Here is a 23456-nt window from a genome sequence, read left to right on the forward strand (position 1 = left end):
AATATTATCAGCTGCCCCCTAGTGAGCTTTCCACGGTTTTCAGTAAAAAACAGGCTCAGAGTAGACATTATATTTATAATCATTTCACACGTGTACCGTGGGAAAAGTAATGTACATCTGTGCTCGGACAAGGACCCAGACTGTTTTCTCACCTACCACATGGAAAAATTAAAAGAAATCTGTTCAGACATTTAAAAACATAAAAGGAAATGTTCAGAAAAGTTTCTCTGAGTTCTAAAAATTCAAAGACAATTTTGTTAGGTCCTAAATAAACATGGTTGGGTTCTATAAAATGTCCATGAAGGCCTAATGTATCAAATATGATACATTTTTTATTTATAAAATGGTAATAATTATCATTTTTCAGTTCAGTAAAGAGTTAAAATCAAAATTTTCTGTCTATTATTTCATGTGTCAGGCTTTATAGGGCTAAATGTGCAGGATTTGTGTTTTAAATTGTGTGAAAAAAAAAACAAAAAACACGACTCCAGGAATGTTTGTGATGATTAAACAACATTATAACACAAAATAGCATAATATAGGTTCTTTCGATTTCTCTATTTTTTAATTAATCTTACTTTTTGTGTTATAGGAAATGACCCCCTGACAGATGAAGAGAATAACCACGACATAAACTCAGTGGCTGGAGTTCTCAAACTGTACTTCAGAGGCCTGGAGAACCCTCTGTTCCCCAAAGAGCGCTTCAACGAACTGCTCTCCTGCATCAGTAAGGACACACTCACTTTTAATGTTGTCTTCTTTAATTCATTTGTTAATTTGAGTTAGGTTTATGTGCAAATTAATTAGTGTGACCGCAGACTTGTCTCACCAGCCAGTCCCTTCATCAATCAGTTTGAATCCAGAGGAAACTGGAACTGGACAATTGTAAAGCGTCAAAATCCTCTGTCGAAACTTCCAACCACAGCTGCTAATTTGTGACGCGTGTCTCTCAAATACCATAAAATACCAAATAATAGCTGGGTTTCAATTCACCGCCGGGTCCCCTTTAAACGCCGCGAGTGTATATTTTGATAAATAACGGCCAGTTCCAAATAAACGCCAAGTCTAATGTACTACGTCTGTATAGAATTAGCCTATGCCGACACCCCCAGCGGTTGTTCTGGCTGCTGCCGAGGAGCTGCTCGAACTCCCATTTCCTGTTTTTTGTGCTTTATTTAACGAAGATATGATGATTAGTGCAGTGACACCGCAGAGAGCCTGATGTTTACAGCCGACACAGGAACAGTTTGACTTCAGTTCAGTTCTGCCTTTACCAGGCTGGTTGTGTGACAGAATGGATAGGCTCTATTCTCTGATCAGCCTCACCTTCACTGAAAATCCCTATTTCGCACTGACGTAAAAAAGAAAGACGGCGTAACACTGCGGGCAGGAAATGGAAGCAGTTTTTAGGAGTTTTGATAAAATTACTTCAGTTCGGTAATTCGGAGGAAGCAGCAATTTTATCGTAGCTCCTGTGGCGTAAGAGGAAAGTTGTGGCAAAGGGAAGAGGCGGAAGGAATTGTGCCGACAAAGTAGGCAAAGTAGTTGCGAGGCCATCGTATTACGGCGACGTCTCCTCCGAGGCTTGCTGTATATAACTGTAAATTATAGTCATACAGGTTAAAAGAATTTGAGTAACATATTTTTCCAGTTTTGCAAGGAAGGAATTAATCGCCTGCCCCAAATTGCGTCCTGGTCTCAAATAAATGCCCGGTCTGTTAAGTTATTCAAACAAAAAAACATCCCGGCTATTATTTGGTATTTTACAGTATATAACTTCTTTTACCTGAGATAAGTAATAGTTTGGCATTGAAATAGATATATTTAATGCCATGTGGGACATTCTTGACAAAGCGATAACACTTTCATTACGACATTAAGACAGGTGGCAAAAGTCACAAACTGGAGAAAAGTTGCTATAAAGTTTAGAAATGAACTTTTCCCTTTCTATTTAAGTTTAGAATTTTCCTTTAGAAATAGAAAAATCTTGGTTTTGGTATTTTACAGATAACAAAAACATCCCCAGATATTATCAATAGAAATTTGCACCAACATAACACACACCCCAATCATTCAGTTAGACAACAACCTACACATTCCATAATAACACAACTATGACATATTACTGTGAAAAACAGATTATATACGGTTTTATTTAAAGGTCAGATAGTTAATAGATGTTAATAGGGCCGAAGACTGAGGCATAAGGAGCTTGACTGGTTTGTTTTCTTCGTGTCTTGGTGCTTCTCAGGCTGCTGTAGATTTCATGTCCTGCAGTTTCCTCTGGGTCTTTGCACCTGTGTGTTTGTGTACCTACAGCCTGTCTCCTGCGTGTGAAGTGTGCTCCGCTCTGATCCAGCCTGTTCATGGACATGTTTTTAGGCCTGAGCGATGAGGAGTCTGTGTTTACACTCCCCAACTCAACACTCACAGAGCTCACAGTGTAGGCTCAGTGCCAAAAATGGCTTTCTTTCTTTTCTTTTGGCTTCTTAAACGACTAAATTAATCAATACATTTGCTTATTTACGTCAGCTGTAGTATATGATTGTCAACATTTTAAAAGCAAATTTAAAATATGAATTGTTGCTCATTTATGTCACTTTAATTACACTTTTTCATACAGAATATTTGATTTCACACAGCTGCTCGTATTTTATCTGTGTGGAAATCTATTAGACCAGGGGTATTAAGGCTGTGGATCGTTTGGTATCGGGCTGAGAAAATGCGAATCCCCCCTCCTGTACGCCGTGCGGACTGTTCCCCCCCCCCCCCATACCGTGCGTTGACCATCTGACCATCCTCCCCCTCCCATACGCCGCGTGGACCGTCCCCCCTTCTGTATCCTGTGTGGGCCGACCACCCCCTTCTGTATGCCGTGTGGACCGTCCCAACTTCTGTACGCCGCGTGGACCGTCCCCCTTCTGTATGCCGCGTGGACCGTCCCCCTTCTGTACGCCACGTGGACGCTCCCCCCCCCCCCCGTACACCACGTGGACCGTCCCCTTCTGTACACCAGGTGGACCGTCCCCCTCCCATACGCCGCGTGGACCGTCCCCCCCTTCTGTATCCTGTGTGGGCCGACCACCCCCTTCTGTATGCCGTGTGGACCGTCCCAACTTCTGTACGCCGCGTGGACCGTCCCCCTTCTGTATGCCGCGTGGACCGTCCCCCCTTCTGTACGCCACGTGGACCGCTCCCCCCCCCCCCCCCCCGTACACCACGTGGACCGTCCCCCTTCTGTACACCAGGTGGACCGCTCCCCCCCCCCCCCCCGTACGCCACGTGGACCGTCCCCCCTTCTGTACGCCAGGTGGACCGTCCCCCCTTCTGTACACCGCATGGATCGTCCCCCGTTTTGTAAGTTGCATGGACCGTCCCCCCGTTTGTACGGTGTGTGGACCGTCCCCCCTCCCGTACGCTGCGTGGACCGTCCCCCGTTTTGTAAGTTGCATGGACCGTCCCCCGTTTGTACGCTGTGTGGACCGTCCCCCCTCTCGTACGCTGCATGGACATCCCCCCTCCTGTTCGCTGCATGGACCATCCGACCGTCCCCCCTCCCCTACACCTCGCGGACCATCCCCTTCCCGTACGCCGTGCGAGATGCACCACTAAACCAGAACTAAACCAGAGCTAAACCAGAGCTAACCCAGAATTGAACCAGGTCTGAACCAGGACTAAAGCAAGTTTAAAACAGAACTAAAATAGGATTACGCCAGGACATGCCCCCCCAATATTTTATGTAATAGTGAAATATTGTCTGATATAAAACCGGTCCGTGGCGCAAAAAAGGTTGGGGACCACTATTTTAGAAAGTTTATATTAATAGTTTTACATTTTGGTGATGTGTTGATGATCTGCTCTCCAGAATCAATTTTGTGGAAGATACGACCTTTAAAATAATGCGTCTGTTTATAGACAAAGCATCCAGGATCCAGTTGTCATGAAATTACTTTAAAAGCGCATAGAAGGACGCTCTTTGTAACCTGCTATAAACTTGCCAACTCAAAGTACATGCTGTACAATATCAGCCCTCCAAACATAATTTCACATCTTCTCCTTTTGAGCGTAGTGTATTTTTTTGGCTGTTGCTATAGGAGTTTGTTTTTGCTGAGCCCTGTATTGCTTATATTTATAACCTTCATAAATCTATGGAAGCAACACATTTTCAAAACCCTGCAGGATCTTCTTTAGGTATTCGCCAGATAAAATGAATCACAGCTTTTCCAGAGGCTCAAATCCCAGATGGCGGAGCGTGGCTGGAGGGTGACATGTCTATTTTTAGCACCAGCCCCACAAAATAAACCTAAACAAGAGCAGCAGAACAAATGTGATTGTCCCAAAACACAAAAGCTTTCAGTGAAGTGAAGAGATAGAGTTCAGTTTTAAAGACTCCAAATTAATAGTATGTTTAATTAAGTGTCTTAAAGGGCCCATATTACGCTGTTTTCTGATTTATGTTATAATATTGTTTCCTCGTCACAAACATACTCAGGAATTGTGTTTTGTTTTATTCACACATTTTTAACACACAAACTCCTCCATATTTAAGCTGAGTTCTTCTCTCAAACGGAAAACACACTGTTCCACCTTGCGACGTCATGTGGTAATACAGGAAGTTCTCCATTACTAGAATCTTCACTAGAATCATTTAGACTTAGCTTGACATGAACATCATTGGTTGAGCAATCAGATCCACTGACCCGCAGGTTGGCTGGTGTGATTCCAGCTCCCACAGATTAATTCTGTCCTTGTGTCTATGGGCAAGACCCTCCTCGCCCCCAGTGTCTGTGTACTCTGGTGTATGAATGTGTGTGTGAATGGGTGAGTGGATCCTTGTTGTAAAGCGCTTTGAGCCTTGAAGGTGGAAAACGCTGTATAAAAATGTGACCATTAACCATTTACACAGTCATACGTATAAAATTTAACTACATTTTGAATGGATACTGATGGATACTAAAATTATTATTAAAACCATATTCTCATTTGAACAAGTGAGGAGGAAGAAATTGCATATAGGACAAAGTTGGACCATTTCTGAATAGTTTGATTAATATCACAACTTTTATAAGACCACATGGTAATATTAAAGAATCTGCTATTATTTTGTGTTGAAGATTACTGTCTTGATGACACTACTGTAATAGTGGTCCTTATCTTCCTAATGTTTCTCTTTTTTTTTTTTTGTATTTTAGGAGTGGATAACTTGTATGAGAGAGCTTTGTACATCCGGAAGATCCTTCTGACCATCCCTCGATCAGTTCTGGTCGTCATGCGCTACCTCTTTGCCTTCCTCAACCAGTGAGTGGATTTTCGATACTTTGCAATGACATCATGTTGTGGGTGTTCTACATGTACTGTATTTTTCGAACTATAGGCGAGTTTCATTGTTGACAAAAGCACGCGTTGCATGCTGGGAATTATTTTGGTCGGCGGCAATAAACACTAATTCAACATGACAGACGGAGTGAGAAAGCACGTAAAGGGTATTGATCCCAGTTATTTATCCACGATTTGACCAGAAATTGGTCATAAGCATCAACGGACGCCAAATCACCCTTTTCAACCCCTACAAAAGGTGGACCAAACCAAATTTCTGGTCAGAATCGGCAACTACCTGGCTAAATATTCACTTCGGTGATATCCACAATTACTTGGTGGAAACTCCTGGGCCATTCACAGCAGAAAAGATGCAAGCCTCCAAGAGTCTCGATGTGTTGTTGAACTTGTTGGAGTCCACGGTTTGCTAGGATCTTCTACGTTTGCTCTGTGAATGTTTGAAAGCCGTTTAATTCGCCGTTAGCGGTTCTTTTCACTCAGAACACAAAAAAGACATTTTCCTTCTTCCGTGCTTCTATTTGTGCATCCGATAATGCAGCAGGAATTTACCATTATCGGGGATAAATACGCGAGGTTACGCACTGTGTTTGACCGCTACCATGTTTCTTGGCTTCGACCAAAATATTTCCCAGCATGCAACGCGGGCTTTTAATAATGATGACGTCAGCTGAAACTCGCCTATTAGTTGCTTCTGAGTATAAGTCACAGGACCACCCAAACCATTAAAAAAAGAGACTTATAGTTCGAAAAATACGGTATCTCTATTGGCGTTACCATGAAAACACATTAGGAAACAGTGTCTGAAAACTCGAAAAATTACAAAACTTACTTACTTAAACTTAAACTTACTTAAACAGCTCATTTTCAGGAGCCTGTGATTAATACGACCTTTCATTGTCCTGTTCTTTATGGTCAGATTAAAGTCTGATACAGCTTCTTACAGAGTAGTGCCTACAGTTAGCGTTTTGTCTTCTGTGTCTTGTTCTCATTTATACAGCCACAGCCTTGACCTTCTTCTTTTTCTCTATTCCTCCAGTTTGTCCCAGTATAGTGACGAAAACATGATGGACCCGTATAATCTGGCCATCTGCTTTGGTCCGACCCTGATGCCCACCCCAGACTGCCAGGACCAGGTCTCATGCCAGGCCCACGTCAACGAGATCATCAAGACCATCATTATCCACCACGAAACCATCTTCCCCGACGCCAAAGAGCTGGACGGGCCAATCTACGAGAAGTGCATGGCTGGAGGAGACTATTGGTGAGAAAATACTGATATTTTTTGTACATATTGTGAAACCTATCACCTGCCATTCTTTAAACATTATTTTAGTAATGTTGGCTGCTTATCGTTTACAACTCAACCTTGAGGTTCAAAGTTAGACTATATTTTGAGGTCAAGAACAAATGTCCTAATTGTCCTGCAGTAGAGCAAAGAGGAAAGCGCATTGCATTATGGGTAGTTCTGAGATATTGAGATTTTTATAGTGTTGTAGTCAAGATCACACTAATCGAGACCAAGACCAGTCTGAGGCCACTGGGTCCCAAGACCAGGACAAGACCAAGACCTCTGAGAGTCGAGACCAAGACAAGATCAAGACCACGGCCCATTGAGACCAAATCGAGACCATCTTTGCCATTTTCACCATTTTCAACATTTATTTGGATTTTACAGTTATTTTGGCACATATATAACAACGTTTTTATAAATCTTTCTCCATTTTATCTGATTACCAAAACTCTACTGCACTTAAACCCCCTTTTTGGACCCTCACCCGCAGTTTTCTTTGATCCAACTTCCACTGGCACAAAAATGCTTCAAAGTGAAGAAAGTGGGTAGGATTTTTAAACCTGTTTTCCTAATTGCCGCAAAATATGGTCACTCTCATTGAGTTTCAAACCTCGACTCCGCGACAAGACCGAGTCCAAGTGCCTTCAAGACCGAGACAAGACCGAGCCCAAATGCACTCGAGTCCGAGACGAGACCAAGACCAGTCTCGAGTCATACGAAACTAGATTTTAAAATAACAGTTTTTTGCAGAAATTTTTTTTTAAAATTACCGGTCTCTTCAAAGTCTTGATAAAAGTGTACACAAGTTTTTTGGGGAACTAAAAATAAAAAAAAAAAGTCAGATAGAACCTTATAATTCCATGAACTCATATTGATCTCAAGCTCCTGAAAACATGTTTAAATGAATTTAGCATGTTTTCAGACAATCTTAAACTTTTCTGGCAGCTACTGTATGCACTGTGTTGCTATGTTAAAATTCCATCATAGAGATATATGTAAAACACCCCAACGTGATGTAACCGCAAAATATCAATTGAGTAATCTGTGGAATAACATGACTCTGTGGAAGAACATGACTCTGCTTCTACACAGGGCTCTTTATCTGCGTGAAACAGACTGAAACAATCACTGTAATCACACAATTACACCGGGAGGAAGAAGAAGTCACGGGGTTGGATGGGTAAATGGGCGCTTGGGGGCGACGTTTTAGTTTTAAGGGTCAGGTTGGGAGGGGGCCGTACCTTTTTCTGCGCATTGCTTGGTCTAAATAATATGACCTAATAAATAACTGTGGGAAGAAAAAAAAAAGGAAGAAGAAGTCACCTGGAAAGAGCAGAGGATGTGGAGCACGTGCGGTCAACCGAGCTAAACCCGGAGTTTGCTGAACATGCGTAATCATCCACTTAGTGTTCTCAAAATCTACCTCTAATTAAAGCTAATGAGTGTCTTCTGGAGTCTGTCTTTGCTGTGGGGACTGCTGCAACTTTCAGCGGCTGTGCAATGAATCAAATATTAATTTCTAATTGTCAGTGATCGAATTGGGCCTTTTTAATCAAGAGGTCTGCATTCGGTGAAAGGATGTGGTTTGGAGCAGAGTTCAGACTTTGGTGGAATAAATTACGCTGTTTTTGTTGTGCTTTTTTGTTCTTTTGAGTTAAATAATGATCTTAATTGTTTATGTTATGGTAGTTAAGATTGAAAGACATTTTTAAAGCCACATGTTTGGAGATGTAGACAAACAAAATTTTTGCTTAGAGGTCCTTCACCTGCTTGTTTGTGTGGATATGTCATTGCTTTGCGTAGAATGTTCCACAGTATGACATTAAACAGCTCTACCTTACATTTATTAAGTTACAGGTGGTTTCATAGCTCAAAAATACCTAGAAAAACAGGCATTCTGACTGTGAGTGGAGTCGCCTTTCCTCAGATCTGACCTGTAACTTGGTCTGGTTTTGGTCTCCATGAAGATAGAAACTTTACTACCAGACTGTGAAACATTTTAGACAAATCAATAACATCTGCATTAAGAAAAGAATTTGACGAACCCTCCACCGGAAAAGTTACACAATGCACCTTTAAATGTTTTAATAAGACCAATTTAATCAAATCTAAAATTACGATGAATCATAACGTGGTTCAGTTCTACACATCAATCTGTAAATCGCTGAAAGAGATCGGAAAACTCGGAGTGTCATCGCAACATTTGAATCTGATTGGTCCAAGAGTCACAACAGCTGAACAAGCCAAAAATTCAAACTTTTATTTTCTTATATCTGGTTGAGAGAAAAGCACAGCTCTACATTATTTCATGAGGTCTAGGTGTAGAGATGGTAGAAGAGCTCGTGCCACAAGATCTTGCAAGATAAAATTGCAACAAGATCGTAGTCAGGCTGGCACCACCTAGTGCCTCTACTCAATTTCATTTCTCTCCAGCGACTAGGTCAGAAATCAAAATACACTCGATGGTTTGCAAGAGCTGTGAAGCCATGACGTCAAATTCAAGCCTCTGTCTGGGTCCCTTTTGTGGTTCAGCACAACAGTAAACAAAGCGGTTGAGATGGATCTAGACGAAGACATACCTTTTGTATTGGCAACTATTCCAGAGATCGAGAATTTAAAGCCGGAACGAAGAGAATATTTGGTGAATTTTATCAAGGGGAAAGACGTTATTGCCCTTCTTCCTACAGGATTTGGCGCATTACATACGTCACGACCAAATTGCAGCGATTGGTTAAATAAAAAAAATACCCATCTACTGCCGAGCGAATGAATCCTAATGCTGCGAGGTCAGACAGTTTCCTCTAAATGAAACCAGCTGATGAATCAGGCTAACAAGATCGTGCACACATGAGACAAATGATCTTGTGAGATTTTTTCCCAAGTGATTATATTTCAATTGGATGAAAAATGGTTATGTGTTCTCGAGTTATATCTATTACAGTTCTGAAAAGCAGCACTAGAATGGAAAGAAAAATATGAAATCCGATGAATAAAAACTGTGAGGCCAAAACTGGAAAATGGATTGTGAAATTTATATATTAGGAACTGTGTTAAAATCTTCTCTCATTCTTGTTGACCCAATCTCGTACAGTATCTCATCTCATCTTGTGAAAATTGTGTCTCTTCTTGTGATAAAAAACTGTCCATCATCCTTGTATTCTGAAATTATCACTCAGACCTCCACAAGGACAGAGATAACCATTTTTCAGCAATAGATTCCCACTAATGTTTGACCTTTTGCGGTGACGGTCTTGTGTTGTTTCACAGTGAGAGCCCGTACAGCGAGCACGGAGCCCTGGAGGAGGTTGACAACGAGGGAGGGACAGAGGCTCACACCAGCGAGGACGGTCAGTACAATCACTCTGTCACCATGTTCTTATTTTTCATTTTGTTTAGTGCGAAAGTGTGCAAAGCTGTACTAACATAAACTACAGGAGCAGGATTGCCAGATTGGGCCTTTAAGTAAGCGTTAAATAACGAGGAGCTGTGCATTATGCAGTTTTCGTTCGTAGAACACCATGACGAGCAACGGAGTGGTGTTTCCGCAAAGTTCTCTGCCTGGAATGTTCCACAGTGTGACATTAAACAGCTCTACCTTACATTTATTCAATTACAGATGGGTTTATAGGTCAAAAATACTTAGAAAAAAACATTATTCTGACTGTGAGCGGGGTTGCCTCTTCATAGATCTGACCTGTAACTTGGTCTGGTTTGGCCTCCAAGAAGACAAAAAGGTTTTATACAATACTGTGAAAGAAGTTACACACTCAAGGGCATAGGTTTGAAGTGAGAGGTGGTTTCATTTTTCAGTTTGCAAACTGTACTGTTTGTGTCCATTGTCCTTCTAAGATGATTCTTTAGTGGATAACAGCAATGTAGAAGTTTTTAGAAGATTTTGCTTTGCCTGTTGGCGATGAGATATTTGTGAGGTAATGTCCAAAACATTTTTACATTTTTACATGGAATATTGTCAGTAGAGTCGGGCTGCTCACAGTGCACAAGTAGAGCTCCGTTTGGGAGGTGCACTTGTGGTGATAGTTGCTCTTTTTCCACAGCAACTCATTATAAGACAAGTTTAATTGAAGATGAAGCCGAGTAAGTCCCTTTTGAAAAGTTTTTTAAAGTTTGGTGCAGCATCTTCACTCATGCTGCTCAAGCCGACATCTTCAGGTGCGGCCCTGTCCTGCCGCTTCCCCAGTTTAGGCTCCTGGCTCCACTAATGACATCACTCTGTTGCAGCCAATGAAACAGCGGCAGGTGTAACCCTGTCGTCATATCACTGACCATCTAATAAACAAAATGTGAACTAAAACGTGTTCAATTAATACTACTGAGTTTGGAAAAATATCGTAATAAATTCATATTTTTGTTGATTAAAATAAAATGGCAAATATTGGTCGGGACTATTTTGTCTTCCCCAAATATTGGTTGTGACATGTCCCCACTGTCCCTATGCAAACCTACGCCCTTGTACACAATCCACCTTTAAAATATTAACATCTTATATTTATTGGGGTTATCAATCTGAAAATGAACTGAAAACATCTTAGGCACATTTGTGATATGAAAACGCAGCAACTCTCTAAATTTGCAAGCAACTTTCCAAAAATAGAGATCCAAAGTTGCTGAAAAGAAGCAGATATGGCAACTCTGCTCTAGGGGAGTTTGTGGCACAGTAGGGGTTAAGTCTGTGCAGCTCAGGGTGGCTAATCCTGCCTTTGAGCCTGTTAAATGCAGTTACCTTGAAGGCCTGGAGAATGTGATGGACCGCCATTCATATTCTAATGCATAGAGCTCTCCCCTGGGGCCTCTGGACTAGAACATTCCTCATATAGAAATACCAGACTAGTTTAAACCGACTGGCTCCCCCTTTTCAGACAGAATACCTTTTGTATCACATTTACAGGTTTCTATTTTTATGTGTCCTATATGAGGCAAACTCTTGTGAGCTTTAAGTCATGTTATAATGTTGTTCCGTTGTCAAAAACAGACCTGGAGTTGTGTTTTGTTTCATTCACACGTCTGAGTAACCCTTTATTAATAGTTTGATACATTTCTAAAGCTCAAAATGTTCTGTTCCACCTTGTGATGTCATGTGTTAGTAGTTTTCAAGTCAACAGCTGCTTTTTACTTTTAGTTCAGTAGAAATTGACAATTCAGATCTGAAGTTATCCAAATGATTCTAGTGAAGGTGTTGAGGAAAACAGCCTTTTCCTCTCATGTTCCTTAGTTTCTTTTAGATAAAGAATCCATTGAAACAGAAACAAGGTCCAGATAATTTGCTTGTTCAAATATTAGAGAGCAATACTTGTATAAGGAGTCTGTGTTGACATTCCCATGCAGAGACTCAATGTTTTTAGGCCTATACAGTGAGTTTTATACGCAAACTACTGTGGTTTAGACTAAGGCTACGTTCAGACTGCAGCACAAAGTGACCCAAATCAGATTTTTTCGCCCCTATGCTCCTGTATCTGATCTTTTAATGACAGCCTGAACGACACAGATCAGATTTTTTTCAAATGCGACCCAGGACACTTGGATATGTGCTCCTAAAACCGATACATATCCGATCTTTTGACATGCGACTTCAGTCTGAATGCATTGTGTGGTAATAAGCACCTGTTCTGAGCCAATGCCGCCCAACACCAACGACACTTTTGCTCACTGAAATAGGCCGCCAAAGATGTGTTTCCTCCTGTGAGAGTGATACAAATAGGTGCTCAAAAATCTTCACAAACGTTCTTCTTGTCATACGAAAATTGTATATGAACTCTGTGTGAGTGAAACAGTGAAGCACATCACAATCCCACCACTCTTGGCCTTGACTCCACACCCACACGTTCCTTTCTATGGACGTTGCTACCACTGCCCCACAAAACCCCATGGCCAAAAACCTCGTCCTTCTCCTTCTCAATCTCCTCCTTAAAACAAATAAGCAAAATCTCCAGGTGCTCAATGCTCACACCCATGTTTAGGAGACTTCCGCAAACTCTGAGCACGCTCGCTGTTTGTGATGTTGTTGTGTCCTCCAGTGCGCATGCGGGACAATTTTGGGGTGTTTAAAGTTCACACTGGAGATCACATACAAGTAGCATTTAATTGGAATAATATGGGCTTAAAAACACGAAAATCTGAAACCACCTTCCAGAGTGGAAAAGTTGAATACACTCCGCCGTAGCGTTTCCGTCTACACTGCCCAAGACGCAAAACTCTGGTCACATCTGTTCACATGTACGCAGCACCACCGAGCTTCCTGGCATGCATACCCAATCGAATTCCACACACTTTTGTGTCACAGTATGTACGCAGATTTTCTGAAACGCTCATCTAAACGCGGAATGAAAAGTGAAGATGCAATTCCATTTTTGTGTCTTCTGTTCAGTCTTCATATAAACGTAGCCTAAATATGCAGGGTTTGTGTGTTAAAAATGTGTGAATGAAACAAAACACAACTCGAGGTCTGTTTGTGATGAGGAAACAACATTATTACTGTAAATGTAAGATCAGAAAATACCGTAATATGGGATTAGTTCAGGTTATAATTGTTATGAATGAGAGTGTCTGTGTTGCTTCTGCCTCTAAATGACATTTCCATATATGTTTGCAGAAGAAATATGACTAATATCTTCTGTGAAAGGGGGGGGCTTGTGGTTCTTTCTGTTTGTGTGTCCGTACATTTGTTTCTTTGTTCAAACGTAATGGAGAGCAGTGAGTCTGATCCAAGTCAAACACTGAATATGTCTTTTTAAAATCACTCACTGTGCTGAAAATAGGCCAGAAGTTCCTGCTCATTAATAACATGCAAATCTTTGTCAGAATAAATCTCGGGATAGAGATGGAAAGTCATCGTGTCAAGTACTTAAACTGTAAAAAGAACCAACTGTTGACACACAGACGACTCTATTCATCAGTTCGTATTTATTTATTAGAGCTTGGGTCAAATAATTGTAATATTTTACGTTACATTGTACAGCCCATCCCAAGGTTTGTTTATGAGTTATGTTATGATATCATTACATTGTGGGATTTCAGACATAGTTTCACAATCATCTCGTCTCTTCTTCAGCTCCAGACAGTGAATATCTCATTTTCTCAGTTTTTTTATGGAGAATCCCTATAACAATATTCAAGCAACAGGCCCGATTCACAATTTAATACACAAATTAATAAGCAATTTATAAAAGTGAAAAAGGAAGGATACAATTACATCTAGATGAAGAAAACTGGGCTATTTTTTCAGTTTTCCCAGATTTTGTTACTATCACAAACAGATCCTAAAGGAAGTCATCATCCTCATGTTTCCAAACGTTGTCCGGTTTTGTGAGGTAACCGTGAATAGAGCCTGAATTTCGGACTTCAGGTCATCGCGCAATTCATACTGGCAAGGATCCTCCGAAAAAGTGAGCATCAAATTGCCATGTTTGATTTCTCAGTGGGATGCGTCTATTGTTAAAGCCAGTCTTTTGAACCATATTGAACCTTTTGTTTCTGGTTCTGATATTGTCATATTTTAGATTTGGACATTGTTATTGTGTGGTTGTTGGATGTCCTAACAGCGGAAAACGGGCTTTGGAAGTTTGCGAACGCCATAAATACAAAAGGGAATCAGATCTGTGTGACTGCAAACATCCATTCAAACTGTTTCCCTTTCCAACAGAATTGAAAAATAGTGAAAGGTGAAGGTGATGGGCAGTATTGATACCTTTTTTGTCCGTCCTGTGTAACGTTTGGCGAAATCCCGAGTTTGCAGCGAACATTTTGTATGTGGAGCGCCATCAAAGCAAAATTTGTTAAGCGAGAGGTACAAACAAACAGGCTGAGCTTCGCACTTTCTTGTTTCGAGTTTACAGCAACATCACCTCTTGGTCGCTTTGCAGTGGAAGGTGTGTTTGGCGTTAACTTTTTAAATTCGTAACCAAGGTTGAGCGGGATCAGGATTTTGCTTAGATCACGCTCCACATACAGAATGTTCGCCGCAAACTCGGGATTTCGCCAAACGTTATCTTTTTCGTCCTTCCTGTGGATCAATCCTGCCCATCGCCTTCACCTTTCACTATTTTTCAATTCCGTTGGGAAGGGAAACACTTTGAACGGAGGTTTGCAGTACCCGCCTGCCGTAAAGCGAACGAATCCTAAAGCTGCGAGGTCAAACGGTATCTAGCCAATCAGGAAGTCAAATTTTAAACCTATAAAAATGGCCTAAGTGGGAAAAAACTATATTATCTTTTGCTGAATCTTAAATATAATGATCTTACTTGTGTTTTAGTATAGGCAGTCCAACCTGGCGCTTTAAAGTTTGTGTAATTGTAATTCTGCGATATTATTAATTTATGATACTTTAATATTTTTATTTCGTTAACCTTGTCCCTCAGTGTAGTTCATTGTCGGTGTCATGGACTGACCTCTTTCCCACCAGTAGTTAAACCTGCGCTTTCAGATTGTCCCGTTCCCAGTCACCGTCAATACATCGAAATTCCATATTCAGGCAAATTCCCCACAAGGTCAGAGGTCAAACTCACTGGCTCATTGATTCTATATCCTGGCTCCGTGGGCTCGTATACAGGATGTCCTTGTTGTCAAACGGCCCGGCATTCGTGCTCATATCAGATTGCACACGTTAAAGGCCAGTGTGTTTTTACGGCGCTGGGAGAGTCGTGTTTTTACCCCATAAACCCGCCCAGGACTGCGCCCCTCTTATGTCACGCACTTTTCTACCCATAAATCCTACACTAAAAGGAGAATGCATTTTAGAATAATACTGATCACATTTATATTTTTAAATGTAATAATAATTTTGGAGCAAGCTGCATAAGTTTCTGACAAATATTGCAGTTAGATTCGCAATAAATGTTTAAAAAGTAGGATGCAAAGTAGTATCTCGTGCCACAAGATCTTGCGAGAAAAAATTGCTACAAGATCGGGCACACACGAGAAAAATTACCTTGTGAGATTTTTTAGTTAGTGTTTACATTTGGATTGGACAGAAAAAGAGTTACGTGTTAGTGAGTTACATCTCTTATAGTTCGGATGATTCGGAAACTGAATCGCAAAATTAATATATTAGGAATTAAGTTAAAATCTTGTCTTGTCTCGTTCTTGTTGACCCAATATTGTTTCTCATCTTATCTTGTGGAAATTGAGGAAATTGTCTCATCCTTTTCCTAGAATTAACAAGACTGAAAATACAAATTTATAAACTATATAATATTGTGAGATTTTTTTAGTTAGCGTTTACATTTGGATTGGATGGAAAAAAAAAAGAGAGTTATGTATTAGTGAGTTACATCTCATAGTTTGGTGAACCGGAAACTGAATCGCAAAAATGTATATTTGAGGAATTAAGTTAAAATCTTGTCTTGTCTTGTTCTTGTCAACCCAGTCTTGTTTCTCGTCTTGTCTAAATTGCCTCGTCCCATCCCTAAACTGAAGCAAATATAAACTAATATAATATCGTGAGAATTTTAATTTATTGTTTACATTGGTTTGGACCAAAAAAAAAAAAAAAAAAAGGGTTACATATTAGTGAGTAGCATCTCTTATGGGTCCAAAAAGGCAATAGAAAATCTTGTCTTGTCTCGTTCTCGTTGATCCAATCTCGTATCTCATCTCATTTTATGGAAATTGTGTCTCGTCGCATCCCTAAAGTGAAGTGTAAATTGTAAACACATCCAGGAGAATTAACAAGACTGAAATACGAATTTATAAACTATATAAGATTGTAAGATTTTTTTAGTTAGTGTTTACATTTGGATTGGACAAAAAAGGGGTTACATATTAGTGAGTTATATTTCTTATATTTCCAAAAAAGCAGTGCGAGAACGGAAACAAAAATATGAATCTGAAACTGAATCGCAAATGTATGTTAGGAACTAAGTTAACTCTCTTCTTGTCTGATTTCTCGTCTCATCTCGTATAAATTGTGTCTTGTCTCATCCCTAATGTAAAGTGTAAATTGTAAACACATTCAGGAGAATTAACAAGACTGAAATAGGAACCGATAAACTAATATTAGATTTGCATGCATTTCAGAACATGGTACAACAATATTTTCCTATAAACCTTATGACATACTGTATATTACATTGCGGCTACTCAAATTGTGGTTTTGATTTGGAAAAATACAAAATATCTGGGTGGTGTGAAGCTAACTGAAAGCACTACTCTGTTTGACGCTCTGTTACTCAAGTTAGACTTTAATCTGAGCTTTATTTTAACACAATCTGACCAAAAATAACCAAGAGTTTTTCACTTAGTCACTCTCCTTTTGGCTGAAAGTCAAACTCCTAAACAGGACCATGAATGCTTGTATTGATCGCAGACTCCTGAAAATGTGCTGTCTAAATCCATTTTGTGTATTTTTTTTTAAATATGGGCCCTCTAAAAACGCTGCAATGAGAGCTCATAAAAAATAGGGTTTAAAATGTTTCTGCACTTTTCTACTTCTTTCTTACTATAGACCATCAACCTATACCATAATAACTGTAAAACATAATACAGTACAAAAAATAAAAGATTTTGGGTTAAAATTTAGTATGCATAGTATGTCATTTATTTTCCGTGATCAATGTACCTAAGCAACCACATCATTCTTGAAACTATTTCATGAATGGGTGGGTTAATATAATTTTTTCTTCTTCCCACTCCTTTTCGAGAAGCTTTTGTGTTGTTTACAATGTAGTATGTGTATGATTATTCTCTCTCTTGGCACAAACTCGAAATAAAACCGAATCAATCAGTCAGTCAAACCTTTGTGCGTTACATTGCAGGCCCCTTTTAGCATTTGTTATTATATCGTCTTAATTAATCATTGGGATAATCACCCGCCCCTTCCTGTTCCGACTCCTTTATTTCTGTGTATGGACAATCCGACCTCGCTCCACTGGCTCGTGCATGACATCTGACAGTTGAACTCACACACAGCGGGGCTTCAGCTGTCACGCTTCAGCTTCCCCCAAACCGAGGAAACAATATAACAGTGTGTGTGTGTCTGTGTGTGTCTGTGTGTGTGTGTGTCTGTGTTGGCCCGGTTGGTTGGTTCTGCACTAGTTTGGGTTCTAATTGTGCACCAGTGTCAGTAGGAACCTTTCACTGCTTCCAGTCACGTCTCTGCAGCCTGTCCAAGACTTCTGACAAACACTGAGGGAAGCTGTTGCAGAATAGTGGTTAAAAACGACTACTTTGTTGAAGAAGACATATTGCTATATAGTAGGGGTGTAACAATACATGAAAATCACGATTCAGTACGTTCCTCGGTTTTGAGGTCACTGTTCAGTTCATTTTTAGTACAGTATGGGAACAAAATGCAAACCAAATAAATGCAAAGTGCTGCTTGGTAATACTAATAGTTTAAATAAAATATTCCTAAATAAGCAACAAATGTATGAAATATTATAAAAAATCAATTCCTTGGAAACAGTAAACAAAACTTTTCAGAAAGTAAAGCACAGCACTAACAGTTGCAGCATGAAGTTTTACTCAGTCTTCACATTTTTGGCCAGAAAAAACAACTTGTTTGCATTGTCTGCTGTGAGTGAAGATAGTTTTCTGAGTAGTAAGTGTATTTTTGCGAAGATTCACGTGGTTCAGAGGGACGCTTTCAAGGTGGGGGGCGATTGTTGTCAAAGTGACCACCCTAACTATAAAGCACTGCGAGAAACACTGCCGCCCCAATCACGGACGAGTTCCTTCGTGAATATTAAAGAGCAGATCCGGAAGTGTGAGTTCGGGCACCAGCCAATCAGCGAAGAGCCATACATTCTGTGTTGGCAGTGATTCCCGAGATTGAACATTTAAAAAAACAAAGAGAATGTTTGGTGAATTTTATCAAGAGGAAAGACGTTATTGCCCTTCTTCCTATGGGATTTGGGAAAAGCTTACTTTACCAGTTACCGGTGCATTACACAAGTCACGACCAAATAGCAGCGATACCGCCTATGAACAAACAAATCCTAATGCTGCGAGCTCAGACAGTTTCCATGAATTTGAAACTGGCTGATGAATCAGGCTAATGATTTCCAGCCAGGAAGTAAAATTTTCAACCTTAAAATATTTTCATATTAAAGAGCCAATCTTTCTGTGTAGCTGCACATGTAGTGGCAGAATGTAAACACACACAAATTGCGCAAACTCAACCAAATGTCCTGTACAACATTTTGGCACAAATACATGTACCGTTACATCCCAGCTATATAGTTATAATCTATGAAACCCAGGGATGATTTGGACATTTTAAATAGAAATATTGATCTATGATGGCTTAATAAAAGAAAATAGTTCCTCGTTAGAAAGCTGTGGTGCCCGATGGGAGCTGACGTCACCGTAAAAGTCATCACAACAAAGAGCTGTGAAGTGGTCTGTCCCTTTTATAAATTTGTACCAAAATGATTCCATGATGCTGCTGAATCTTATCTATCACTGATTATGAAAATAAAACTGGAGAACGACGTAAGTACAGAACAGTGGGTGTGTATCAGAGGTGGTGAAAACACAGGTTTGATCTGCAAAATTGCGTCCTGAATCAGTCCAAATACAACTAGGCGAGTAAATAGTGATGGGGAAACAACTGTAACATGGTCAGAAGATCTTAAAAAGTTGATTTTGCAGAATAGGTCTGCTTTAAGACGTGAACTACTTCGGAGCAGCCCGATTAACCTCGTCACATCTCATTGTAAACGTGTCACTTTTACCTGTCAGCTCCGGCAAAGCATTCAAAGTGTTGGGTAATGCCTGAGACGAAATGGAATAATAAAGCGAGATTAGACTGAAAGGGACACGGCTCCCATCAGGACGGCTGTTGCATTTTCTTTCCCACTTGGTTTTCCTCATCTGGGAATTACCAAAAGCTCCTGTGAAAGATCTATCATGATGACTTTTCTCTGCCCATACACGATTCAGCCATTTACTCTATTCTGGGTGATTGTGCAGAGTGAGGCTGTGGCTGTCCAGAGACCCCAGTCTGAGAAAGGGAGAGGAGAGGTGGAGAAGAGGGGAGGAGAGGTGGGAGTGAGAGCTATTTTTAACCTGTGTTGCTGTCTTGAATACATATTAGCTTTGACGTTTAATAGGAGAGGTGACTAAACCTGCTGTTTCACATGGAGAGTCAACAGATGTTATTAGTTAAAAGGAATTCAGTGCTGGGGAGTAACAGATTACATGTACCGACGTTAAGTAATCAGAGTAGAAATTATGAGTAACTGTATTCGGTTAAAGTTACTATTTCAATGAGTGGTAATTGGATTACAGTAACTTTGTTGAAATAAATAGATTACATGGCAGTATTTTCCTGTTTTCACATTTTGAGCGATATCCCTTTTTAAAAATTTAGGTAATTCCACTCATTGCCGGAAACCAAAACATTAACATTGGTGGTGTCAGTCACACAATGGACGAGGTCGAGGAGCCAGTAGAACAGATCCAGCAGTCCACGGGCAAAAACGCACTTGTGTCTTCGAAATTCAGACATCACTTTGTATTTAAAGAAGAGAGGGACGGGCGTGTGGTGGATGTTGTAGGCAGGGGTACTCCGACTATCCACCCGACGTGAGATATAAATAAATAACAAATATAAAATTGCCTACAAGTTAAATATCAAACCAGGGCGATTGGCATTGGTGAAAACAAACTGCATAGGCTTATTATATCTGCAGGACTGTCCTACAGTGACCTGAGACACGCTGCATTCAAGTATTCAGATTACGTGACTCACCTTAAGTAACTTAATGGATTATGTTACAAACTACATTTTGGGGTATGTAATCAGTAATCTGTAGGGTAATACATTTTAAAAGTAACCTTTCCAACACTGAATGCATTTACGTTTACTCGTTTAGACTTTAGGTCAAATAATGTTTATTACAGACACTTCAATGTTAAAGCTGCACTGTGTAACTTTCGTTTAGCCCAGGGGTGTCAAACTCAAATTCACAGAGGGCCAGAATTAAAAACTGGGACTAAATCGTGGGCCATACTTAATATTTACTGAAAAATTTCAACAGCATCTGCATGTTTTCTTTTCTTTGATATGTAATGTTAAACCGTTTTTTATTAAAATAAATGTTAAATAATAGTTTTGCTTAAACACTGAATCCAGAACAAGCATAATATAAAATAATAACAACATTTTAAATAAATAATGTCTCTGTAGTCTATCTGTAGCCGGCGGGCAGCTCTAATACAGATTTGACATGATCTCGCGGGCCAAATATAATTATATCGCTGTTCAAATTTGGTCCCCGGGCTTGAGTTTGACATGTCTGATGTAGAGAGTCCGCCACCTTCTTGTCTTCATGGAAATGCTATTGCTTTGCCTAGAATGTCCCACCGTATGGCATTAAACGTATCTATTTCCATTTAGACAAGCCCGCAATGCCTCCAGGCCAAGTTACAGGTCAGATCGGTGGAGAGGCAAGCGCACTCACTTAGGAATGCATGTTTTCGTAGTATTTTTGAGCAATAAAGTGAGTTTAATGCCATATTGTGAAACTGCTTCAGGCAAAGTAATAATATCTCCATGGAAACAAGCTTATGGCAGACCCCCTACTAGAAAAGAAAAGGGCCAGTATTGCATTATTTTCTGATTTATGTCAAAAACAGACCTGGAGTTGTGTTTTGTTCTGTTCACACATGTTTAACACACAAACCCTGCATATTTAGGTTGTGTTAGTTGTTCCCTTAAACTGAAAACACACTGTTCCACCTCGTGATGTCATGTGGTAATACAAGAAATGCTCCACTGTGTTTTCAAACTCAGATTTCTTTTGCAACTGATTCATAATTGTGACTGAACTGAAATGTACTGATCTGAAATGTTTTAAAGCAGGGGTCAGCAAACTTTTTTCTCTGGGGGCCACATTATCGCTCCTGACTGTGATGGGGGCCTGGGTTGGATCGGCTGTATAACAGAATTGCATGACCCTGACGATGCAGATTATATTCTTTGGAAACCGCCGCACTTTTTTTTAATATATCAGACAAACTGCACGGTCCTTACACTAAACAAAAAATAATCGGTCGTCCACTGTTCTTTGAAAACTCTGCACTCACACTTTTTGTACTTTAACACGAGTCATTTTGCTGTCCTTAACTGCACTACAGAACTCTGCGTGTGCATTGACTGTCACTGTTTGATCTCAAGCTTCTCATGTGACAAAAATTTGGCGGTAAATGTAAATACGTGACATAATAATTTAAATACTTCACATAAGTATCATTTTTAATTGAAAAAATCAGCAAAATAAAAGATGCAGACATGTTATTTTATGCCAAAAAGTAATTTTAAAAAATAGGCCATGACAATTTTTGAGGATTGCATCATAGGGCCAGTTCAAGTGGTGGGGGGCAGAGGGGCTAGCCTGATTCATCAGCCGGTTTCACTTCGTAGAAACTGTCTGACCTCACAGTGTTAGGATTCGTTCTGTTTACTGTAGGCGGGTACTTTTTATCATTTAACCAATCGCTGCTATTTGGTTGTCACGTATGTAATGCGTCACTAACGGGGCTAACTGGTATATTAAGCTTTTCCCAAATCCCGTCGGAAGAAGGGCAATAACATCTTTCCCCTTGATGAAATTCACCAAACATTCTCTTCGTTCCGGCTTTAAATCCTCGATCTCGGGAATCATTGACAACACTGAATATATGGCTCTTTGCTGATTGGCTGCTACTTGAACTCAGACTTCCGGCGTTTTTGCAAACTGTCTAGTGTATTTTGATTCCTGACCTAGTAGCTGGAGAGAAATGAAATTGAGTGGAGGCACTAGTTGGCACCAGCCTGGCTACAGAGGGGCTGGGGGGCCGGTCAAAGGGGCCTGGAGGGCTGGAGTTGGCCCGCAAGCCTTAGTTTGATGACCCCTGTTTTAAAGTATCAGTGTTAATGTATTGTCCGGAAAAGGGAAAAGGAGGCAGATAACGTAAGATTGATTCTTCTTTCTGCTCCTTTTCATTCATTTCTTGTATGTTTGATGTTGTGAAACTGTTAATGTCTTTTTATACTTTATGCATGAAATAAATAAATACACATACAAAACTCCACAGACCTTCACCAGAATCATTTAGATCATGTCAGCCGTGGCATTGAACTCAAACATGTATGAATGAAACAAAACTCCTGGTATGTATATGTTATTTGCAGGAAGGAACAGCTTTATAACATGACATAAAGTTCACAAGAATCAATTTTGTGTCATGTAAGACCTTTTAAAAAATATAAAAACATAACCTTTGTGAAATGTAAGTTCAGTTTGTGGCCTTGTGGATACTTTTGAGTTATTATTGAGTTGCTGTGAGCACAATAAAATGATCTATACATTGAATGGCATGTCCCTGGGCGTTATAGATCTCCTCTTACAGTTTCTATAAATAAGCTGGTAAATCTCCCGTGGGCTTGTTGTGGCCTTGGTCAAAGTCCAGCAATGTACAGCTGGGTTACACTATTGACCAGTGTGAAAATCAGCTGCCGGATAATTGGACGCACACTTGAACTCCAGGCATAGTCGCACTGAGGCCAATGCGAACCACTGTGCAGTGACGTGGCGCTGGGGGTGTTCTACACGTGCCTCTGTGGTGGAATGTTCAGCAGTTACTATCGTGACAGAATGTACATAATGCAAACTGAGACAGAAAAGTTTTAAGGTGGTCTGAAAACTCAAGAAAAACTACAAAATGGATTTAAACAGCACATTTTCAGGAGCCTGTGATCAGTACGAGCGTTCATGGTTCTGTTTAGGAGTTTGATTTTCAACCAAAACATGAGTCTAACTGAAAAACTGACTGATGCTGACTGTAATTTTATTTGTGAAAGATTGTTGGTAGTTAGATGTGTCAGATTGTG

At 40.2% G+C, this 23456-nt stretch overlaps 1 protein-coding gene across 6 annotated transcripts in view; it reads left to right on the top strand.

The window, feature by feature from the left end:
• The window catches only part of srgap1a (SLIT-ROBO Rho GTPase activating protein 1a), a 203057-nt gene that overhangs the window by 157318 nt on the left and 22283 nt on the right, over positions 1-23456 (top strand). For all 6 annotated transcript variants that reach the window (XM_055155343.1, XM_020926055.2, XM_055155345.1 and 3 more), the window contains exons 15-18: positions 593-727; positions 5193-5298; positions 6374-6598; positions 9896-9975. In XM_055155343.1, coding sequence (XP_055011318.1) covers positions 593-727; positions 5193-5298; positions 6374-6598; positions 9896-9975 — 546 coding nt within the window. The remainder of the gene's footprint in view (positions 1-592; positions 728-5192; positions 5299-6373; positions 6599-9895; positions 9976-23456) is intronic.

This window comes from Boleophthalmus pectinirostris, unplaced genomic scaffold, assembly GCF_026225935.1.
Source record: "Boleophthalmus pectinirostris isolate CB_2022bp ecotype Guang Dong unplaced genomic scaffold, ASM2622593v1 HiC_scaffold_2, whole genome shotgun sequence".
Taxonomy (NCBI): domain Eukaryota; kingdom Metazoa; phylum Chordata; class Actinopteri; order Gobiiformes; family Gobiidae; genus Boleophthalmus; species Boleophthalmus pectinirostris.